Source organism: Amaranthus tricolor, chromosome 5, assembly GCF_026212465.1.
Source record: "Amaranthus tricolor cultivar Red isolate AtriRed21 chromosome 5, ASM2621246v1, whole genome shotgun sequence".
Lineage (NCBI taxonomy): Eukaryota > Viridiplantae > Streptophyta > Magnoliopsida > Caryophyllales > Amaranthaceae > Amaranthus > Amaranthus tricolor.
In genome coordinates, this window is record NC_080051.1 from 29,237,857 (window position 1) to 29,247,346 (window position 9,490).

Sequence of the window (9,490 nt, forward strand, 5' to 3'; positions counted from 1 at the left end):
CCAAAGTATCAAAGTTTGTAGGTTCAAGCCAAAGCACATAATTTCGACCATTTCAGTGGTAGGAATTTTAGGTTAAATGGTCAAAGTTATGTGTTTTTGGTTTGAACTACAAGAACTACAAACTTCAATACTTTGATAAATGTAATTCGTAAAAAATAAATATTAAGGTTGTAATTAGCAAAAGTGCTAAACTTTAAAGTTCTAATTTGAAAATTATTTTTTTAAAAAATAAACATTAACTTTAAAACTCGTTTAAAACACGAGTTGCAAATTTGCAATCAACCCATGTCGTCCCATGAGCTGTATGAACCCATGAGCCGAATCTTACAAATACTACTTGTGTAGGTTAAAACCACTTCATTTCTTCGGTTGATTTCTGCTTTCCGTGGCAAAATTAACTTTTGAAGCAACGTAAGTGTTTGATCTTCCTCTTGTTTTGGAATCCCGAATTCTCCATTGCTTTTCAAAATTAGGGTTTCAATTGATATGTGGACTTCATTGCTTTCACACATTAAAGATGCTTTACTTTTATGGGTTTTCGTTCGTTCGTAATTTGCTCAAATTAATGCTAATTTTATCTTTTTGTTTCCTGATTAAATTTGTAGGGCTGAAAATTTTGGGCTATGACTACCATTCGTAAGTTCTGCTGCAACGATCTTCTTCGCTTTGCTTCTGTAAATTTGGACCATCTTACAGAAACTGTAAGTCAATTTCTATACTTGTTATGAGTTGCTATACTTGTTAAGTTTGTACTGGTTATTGATCCTTTTTCTGTTTGCTTGGCAAAATTTGAATTTGTGAGCAGTTCAATATGTCGTTCTACATGACCTATTTGGCTAGATGGCCTGATTATTTCCATGTTGCTGAAGGCCCCAGCAATCGAATTATGGGTTACAGTATGTTTTCATCCAATTGCTCTCTCACATTTGTGTTCATTTCTGGTACTTGGTTTTTGGAATCAGATTTATTTAGTACTTCTACCGTCACATTCGGGACTATAATTCTTTTTTTTTGAAATAGTATTAGTTTGACATTCTTACTGTCTAAGTCCATTCTCAATGAGGCAAAAAATTTATAGTTTGGGTGATGATGGATATATTAAAATGACTCATGAACTCATGTGCACTTTTGATTTGTGTAAACTTGCATATGATGAATCAAAAACAAGATCTTTGTTATCACAAACAAAGTTGATTGTGTACATCTGAGATTCATCCCTCCAAACACCACCCAGGTGAGAGCCATTAATAACATTGGCGTTATGGAATGTGTTGTTTATTGGAAGTTATCAACATTTTTGCATTGGTGCAAACGGCTCTTACTGTTTCGATTATTGCATTTTTTTTGTGAAATAAAAGTCTCTTACCTGACAATATTCAAATATATAGAGATGTAATCCAGATGTGTGAAATGTAGGTTCACCACTGCCACCAAAGGCTTTGTGTACTGTATTCCTTTTGGAGTATGAACTGTGGCTAAGGATGTGTGATGGGCCAGTGATGGCCTTTTTTTCGCAGTCGACTGTTTCTATTTTTATTCGGCTATAATTCTATTTGTTGTTGATTGATGTTTTGCAGAGCTGTGTGATGATATTTGTAACCTTTGGCTTTGAAAGCTAGCCATGCTGCTCCATTCAAAACTTAGTCTTGGCACTAAAACCTTATTTTTTAGCTTTCTAAAAAGCCCTTTAGTAAAATTATTTTGTGCCTGACCACATTATTAAGTAAAGCTCGCCATTAAGCTGCTCCACATTAGACATTGTAGCTTCAAATAAATTTTTTATACTGTCCATAGTTTTGAATGAAGTTATAGGATGCCATCAATTTTAAACAGTCACCTTGTTAATTATTCCTAGAATTTTACCTATATATCATTCAACTGCTTGCCTTTTTGGATCATGGAAGGTTTGGCATTTTGTGTTATGTATGAAAAATACAATCACCCAGAATATTTTAAAATTTTATTTGAACTATTATTTTTTCCTTTCTTGTAGTTATGGGAAAAGTTGAAGGCCAAGGTGAGTCTTGGCACGGTCATGTTACAGCTGTGACTGTTGCACCAGAGTATCGCCGCCAACAATTAGCTAAAAAGCTGATGAACTTACTAGAAGACATTAGTGACAAGATGTGAGTATCTTACTACTTAGAGTAAATCATGTTCCATTATGGAATATTTTTTGAGACTCATTTTTGTAAGACTTAGTTAATGTCAAGTCCTTGGTAACATTGTTTTCTAAGAAGCTTTTATTTCCTGAGGAGAATTAGATATTTTAGAGATTTAGATAGACAGGCTTATGTTTGGATCTATTTAAGACCTGCATGAAGTATGTTGTTACCTAGCAATGTCTTTTTTTTTTTTTACTATGTGCATATAAATGTAAATCAAAGGCAAAACACCAGGACAAATCTTAATCAACCAAATGCAAGGGTTATGCATAGATTTTCCTATCATACTCTGGAGTCATTCATAACTTTTTTGTCCATCAAAGCTTATTGATTCACAAAGTATGCTGTGTTTAAAAAATTCTTTTTTGTATACCTTTAATCTTTGCACTTGTCAATTCTAGAAGGGTTTACGAATTGTTAGAAGATCAAATTCTGACAACTCATTTAAATTGTGCAAGTGAAAGCTGTGGAACCTTGATATTAAATTCTTTAGTTAATGTACCAAAGCAAATAATCCTCACTTGATCTCTAGTACTTGACATGCTTCCTGTTCCACCCAATTATAGTTTTTTTAGAATAAGCATGTCTATCTATGTAATATATTGATATTTTTCAGTATTGTAGTCTGTGTGTATAAGGGTGGCAGTGAGGCTTGATTGTCTGCAGGTGTGCATAAGTATGTGCTCTGTTTCGTTGGTATTACTTGGTTTATATGATCAATAATGTAGGGAAATGTTGGACTAGTTAGCTACGGGCTATTGCTCTGTTGCCTTCTAACCAAATTGGCTTAGCTTTGTAGTGACAAAGCTTATTTCGTCGACCTTTTTGTGCGGGCATCAAATGTACCAGCTATAAAGATGTATGAAAAGGTAAGGTTCTTTTGACATCATTTATGTTTTTCTTTCTTTTGCTTCACTGTGTAAAATCAAGACTGGAATATTGTACATGGCCTTTCTAATTAATTTGATTTATTTGTATAAAGTGTTGTACATGAACTCGTACTATTTGCGGTCACCTTGAGCTTTAAACTTGACCTAGATGTACCCGTGTCTGTATGACATGACCCGGGTACTGACTTATGATACAGATCGGACTTGATTGAGGGAAAACAGCTTAGTCATATTATTGAAGGAAAGTATTTGTTAGGCTTTTTGCAAACCTAGATGTTAAAATTTAGGCACCAAAACAAAGCAAGGAAAATGAAAACATTGGGTTTGCTCCCTGCCATAGTCATTGCATGTTAGAGTTCTAGCATTTACAAAGAGGAGAAGAGAGAGAAGGAAGCGTGCTGTTCAGTTGAGGCGAGAGAGATAAAGTGAGAATCGTGAGAGGTAACGTGGGATTGTGACTTATTGATATTGGTAAAAGGGAGGTTAAAAGAAAAGTCAATCCCAATTGCCCAAAATGACCACTGTCTTAAATTTCAATCACTTTAAAGTGATTTATTTTCCTCTTGTTACATTTCTTTTTATCCTCTTTACTCTGTCTAATGTTTCATTTAGTTTAAAAAGATACCTTTTATTTTTTATCTCTTGCACTTTTCCCATTTTTTAAGATCTTCTTTCCTCTTGAAATTACGGTTCTAGAACAATTTTTTTAGTTAAACAATCATACCTCTAATTTTTTAATGGAAAAAGTTATATGATAAACTAATCATAATTGAACATGAATATTTTTTATTTGTGTCCCTGAGCTCATGCCCGCATTTGGGATGCTTCTAAGACAAGTCCCCAAGTTAGAAATTTACAACTTGACAAGTCTGCTCTTGGATCGGTACCTGAGCTGGACACCCGTACCTGAGTCAGCATGGCTGTGTACACCCCTATTAAAGCTTAAATTTACATTGCATTTGTATATTGCAATTCTCTGCCTACTCAAGCATTACAATTAATTTCTGATGGCCAGGATAAATTAGATATGAGCTAAAGTTTCCTGGATAAAGTTTACATGAAATTATACCGAAGGAGGAAGGGTTCTCCAAGAAAAGTTGATGAAAAAGGTGTGCTGATGATGTAAGAATGGAAGTTCTGAATACCTGATTTGTTTTTCCTTCTTATTTCTAGACAGATTTTAGGATTCTGTGCAGCTTTTAAACAAGCCAATTGAGACTACTACCAGATCCTTGAATTTGATGGGCGTTCTAGTTTCATCAGTATGATACAATCAACAACCGTACATTTAAGCTAGTAGACTAGCACATATGTTATTGGGAAGCTAACCTAGGCCAGAGAATAAGGGATTTCAAATGGTCAATGAACCTGCTAAGTTTACATTAGGAAAAAGTACACCAAGAGAAGTAGAGGGGAAAAATTGATTTAGTGCAGGCCATTGTAGTTATTGTGCTGTAGTCTCTAAATTTTTGGCTGAGAAAATTTTTGTTAAGGAACAATGAGTAAGCCAGAGAGGGAGTTTCACTACAGAGCCTAAAGTATAAACATTAAATGTAATATACTACAAAGTAGAATCAACTAGATAGCAACGTAAATTATCCCTCTATTCTCCTTTTTCTTTGGAATAATCTAGCAATAATTGTCTTGAAATAGTCGGTGTTGGATGAGAAAGTAGTTACCAAAAACGGGAAACTTCCAATCGGATGTTGTATCAGAACCTTTGTTTCCAAACTTAACATTAAATTTTCCGAAATTACATTTCCTAAATGTTTTTTTTTTCAAGCCCAAAACCATATATAATACCATAAGCCCTTGTTTTCCTTTTTTTTCTTCCTTATCTTTTCTTTTTAGTTGTTTTGACTTTTTTCTTGCCTCTTTTTTTCTCATTTCATTTTTTGTTGTAAAATAAAATTGTACCTATGTTTTTAAAGCTCTAAAATTAACGTTTCCCTTTTCTGTTTCTGTTTGTGTTGTATCGAATTAAATTTCATTTCAGATAACATTGATGTGCTTTCTTGTTTGTTTTGAGGGAAGGGGAAGGGAAAAGGATGGAAAAAAGTGTTTTCCCTTCTAATCTTTCCACATTAGAGAGATTGCTTTCTTAACCAAATTGTCCATATTTTCCCTCCAAATCCAATTCTCTCCCCCCTCTTTTTGTTATCCAAACAAAAGATCTTCTATCCTTTTAAATCCCTCCTCTTTCTTTCCCTCTATTTTTCTCTATCCTAACACAATGTAAAGCTTTCTTAAGGCAGGAAGAAAGACAAATGAGAGCTGAATCTTCGGGAACTCATGCAATAATGTGAACCATTGCCTTAGTGCTAGAACTTGGACCTTTTATGATTTGCTAATGTCACCAACATAGTATTTTATTGATTGGAGAACTTAGATGGACACCTTTATATATTTGTACCACTATATATCAATGGTGTTTACAGATATATTTGGAACTATGAGAAGTCTGATATATTTTAGACAACACAGAAAACATGTAATAGATGGTTAGAAAATGACACCTGTAAAGGGAATGACTTGAGAAAATCTTGATGATAAATACTATCCCAGTTTACACTTGGTTCTCCCTTTCTCGCAATCAACATGTCATCAGTTCAGCTAGACACGAGCCTTTTTCCCCAACCAACTTGTCATGAGTTCAGATAGACACGGGCCTTTATGCAACCAACATGTCATGGGTTGGGCTAGACCTTGGCCTTTAACTTTATTGGTTCATTGACATGGCTTGCAACAAACCTATTTTACATGAGTTGCATGCTTGCATCCATCCTTTCAAAATAAAGTATTTAATCAGATAATATCTGTGGCTAGGAACAGAGCATAATGGTCTTTTTTCTGCCATTGTTCATGTGAGACCCCTGGGCCTTTAACGGGAAAGAGATTTTCTGGTTGGACCGTTGGACTAGTAAAGATTTGAGGTCAAGATGACTTCTTTTCCTTTCTGATCAATCAAACAAATCAGTATTGTTCTAATGCTGGGTGTGTCTGTCTGTTATTTTGTAATTGTTTATCATAAACAAATACTGTTTCTTGTCAACTATCAAAAAACAAGGAAAGCTAACTTTTCATGGAAAGCAGTATTGGATATATGTGAATTCTCTGCTATACTTATGCTCATCTAATGCATGTCTTGTGTCTCAGCTTGGCTATGTGGTGTACAGACGAGTTCTTCGTTACTATTCTGGTGAAGAAGATGGATTAGGTAATCCTTAGTTCCTTGTATTTTACTGATATGTAAAATCTCCAGACCTTTTTGAAGTTCATTGATGAAAAAAGTTGTTAATTGCAGCAGTATTTATAAGCTACAATATATCAATATTTCCTGATGCTTGTTTAACACTCTTTCAGATATGAGAAAAGCGTTATCAAGGGATGTAGAGAAGAAATCTGTTATTCCTCTCAAAAGGCCTATAACTCCTGATGAACTGGAGTATGACTAGTAAATTAATGGTTCTTTCTTTTTTCTGGTTATTGTAGTTTACTTTGGGGATATTTATTTTGCAACAATTTGAGAATGTTAATGGATGGATGTGTAACGATTTGCTTATCTTTTGCTAAAATTGATCTATATAGACCTCGAGCTCAATTTTGGACAATTTTTATATTCGGGTTTGGTGAACCATCACCTTGTAGCGCCCAAATCAAAGCTCTTAAGACATGGTCTATTGCAACACCGCCTCGAACACTCTTATGATCAAGAGCAAAAAATGTTGGAAAACGTTCCGACTGTCGAAGCCCTCACCATGAGGCACTTCGAGGTTAGACGAGTGTCCTTGAATGAAGTGTCTCTTGAGCTTTTGGGACTAGCAACTTGTTGGCCCCATACCACCTTATACTTGTTGCACACTCTCTATCTTATATTTGCCTCCTGTCGATAAGTCATCATAAATCTATACCCATCCACTGGTTAGTGGTTACTACCCCAAAGTTAAACCTATACAACTATACCTCCCAATTGAGTTGGATTGTATTTGCCGTCTACTGAAAACGTAGGATATTTGGTTAAGAATATAGAATAAAAAAGACAAGCCTTCATTTAACAATATTCATGAGCATCAGAAAAATCGATTCTTGTCTCGGTTAGAGCAAAGACCGTTTTTTCAAGCATGATCATAGGTTTGATTTGCACGTAGCTTTGTCTTTCTCTCAACCTATCTCGTAACAAAATAGAGATTTTTGTCATTTATTTATTTATTTTTAATAAACTTATATGGCTATTTTTTTTTTTTTCAAAAAATGGTATTTTATAAACTACCCTAGCTATTCCTGGGGCTAACACACCTAATTACAAAACAATTTATAAACAAGGTGCATCGTATTAAAGAATAGTTGTGATACCTTAAATTTAGCTTAAAAAAAAGGATTGATAGACTACTCATATTAATAAGGTGCATCTTCTTTTTATGGGAGTCCATTTGCTAAGAACTCTACTGTTAAGCGTGTTTGATGGAGAACAATCTTATGATGAGTGACCTCATGGAAAGTTTTCCCATGCACGAGTGAGGCCAAAGTGCGTTGGAAAGACTTATGTGGTCTGTGGAGCAAGTCTACTATCTCCATTAATAGTCACCTGCGGTCCGTTAGATCGGGTGTTACAAATGGTATCAGAGTAACCCTGCGACCGTGGCTGATTGTGTGTTCAGTGCACCTAGCGGGGGGAAAAATCCTAAAACTAGGTCTAACGAGGAAATTGTATTCCTAAGTGGGGGATGAGTGTGATACCCTAGATTTAGCTTGAAAAAAAAGGATTAGTAGACTACTCATATCAATAAGGTGCATCTTCTTTTCATGGGAGCCCATTTACTAAGAACTCCACAATTAAGCGTGTTTGTTGTGGAGCAACCTTAGGATGGGTGAGTTCATGAGAAGTTTTCCCAGGCGCGCACGAGTGAGGTCAAAGTGCGCTGAAAGAACTTATGTTGGTCTTTGGGGCCAATCTACAGTCTCCATGAGTAGTCACCGGCGCTTCATTGGGCCGGGGTGTTACAATAATAAAGTCTAAATAAAATCATAAAACGATATTTTAATTTTTAACAGACTATTATATTTCGAACTCTCTCCTATTCACAATTATTATCCTATTAATATAGAAACTCCTGCAATGTACGAATTTATGAGTATGAAATATATAATAATATAACTTTAAAGAATAAGACAAATATATATTATCGTGATTAAATCTATTAAATACTGACTTCTTTAAAGTAAAAAAATACTTATTTTTTTAAAAATTATTTATCAAATACCTCACTTTTTTATTCAATTAAATATATCATATTCTTTAAAGCGAAGTTGTCTTACCCAAGGTGCTGGGACCTTTGAAGGGATACTTTGCTCCCTAGAGGACCAAGCTTACTTCTCAGCTAAGTCCCAGAACGATAGCACTCGCAGAAATGGCACGGTCACACCAAAAGGACCCTGACAGAGAACGAAGAGCCTCAAATACCTGCAGGATGGTTGCAACGGATACGATGACATGTCAAGAGATAACTGCAATTATATGCAAAAAGCTGGAAAAGCTCGTACAAGGCAAGACACCACACCTACCTCGTACCCTACCAATGTAGATACTGAAAGACAGAGGGGGAGACCGTAGTGTAAGAATCAGCAAATCACTAAACCCTACGTAGACTTGAGGAATATCCCATTTCCCTTTCTACTGGTCTCGAGAAAGTATCTATCAAGGTAAAAGCCTAAATTGCCATTAGGGTTTTGGAGACCCCTCCTCATACCCACTATTATAAATATGCGATGCCATACATCATCAACGGTAGGATACCTTTTTGTACTGAATTTCAAGTATTCTTCTCTCAGAAAAAAAGATCACTAAAATTCTCTAAAAGCAATATTTGTGGTTCCATAATAACCCATACTGACTTTATCATCGGAGGAGGACCCCTCTTCGGCCCTCGTTTGTTACCTTGTGCAGGATATGGAGTGAAATAGTTGGAAAAGCTACTAAGACCTTCCCTGTCGTTCATAGCCATTGTGAATCCTAAAAAACATTATCTTCAACTTTGCTGAGAGTGTTGATTGTTCTCTTCACAGCCGGAACATAAATACTTGACCTAATTAAGCTCAACTTAAAAAAAAAATCTGTATCTAAATTAGGTAAATATTTTATGTAATTAACTATCAACCACTAATATAATACCACTTGTCTATGCTCTTTAAGAATGAAATTTGTCATTTTTCAACATTTGTAATAGTATGTATGAGTTGATCTTTGCACGTTTGCCAATAAACCTATTCAGTTGAAAATATTTAAAAATGTGTTTGTTTAATAATTATAAAATGCTGATTTTTATAATACTAACATTAAAATAAATCAAACAAGATCTTATTTAACTATGTTTCAACTTATAAATTAATAATAAAATATAAATTTAAAAATAATTGATAAATACTATAAAATTTTAA

At 34.7% G+C, this 9,490-nt stretch overlaps 1 protein-coding gene across 1 annotated transcript; it reads left to right on the forward strand.

Moving 5' to 3' along the window:
• The first annotated feature begins 255 nt into the window (after positions 1-255).
• LOC130812922 (N-terminal acetyltransferase B complex catalytic subunit NAA20) lies at positions 256-6,666 on the forward strand. Its single transcript, XM_057678568.1, has 7 exons — positions 256-411; positions 606-701; positions 806-896; positions 1,994-2,126; positions 2,965-3,034; positions 6,212-6,272; positions 6,419-6,666. Exons 2-7 carry the CDS (start codon positions 624-626, stop codon positions 6,508-6,510), a joined length of 525 nt encoding a protein of 174 aa, XP_057534551.1. The 5' UTR covers positions 256-411; positions 606-623; the 3' UTR covers positions 6,511-6,666.
• Positions 6,667-9,490: the final 2,824 nt, after the last annotated feature.

What these genes read in the sequence shown, in the direction of transcription:
- LOC130812922 (XM_057678568.1), top strand. Translation starts at nt 624, where the DNA reads ATGACTACCATTCGTAAGTTCTGCTGCAACGATCTTCTTCGCTTTGCT. An exon ending in GAAGACATTAGTGACAAGAT is followed by an intron (nt 2,127 to 2,964) that starts GTGAGTATCTTA and finishes TTAGCTTTGTAG; the next exon opens with TGACAAAGCTTATTTCGTCG. An exon ending in CTATAAAGATGTATGAAAAG is followed by an intron (nt 3,035 to 6,211) that starts GTAAGGTTCTTT and finishes CTTGTGTCTCAG; the next exon opens with CTTGGCTATGTGGTGTACAG.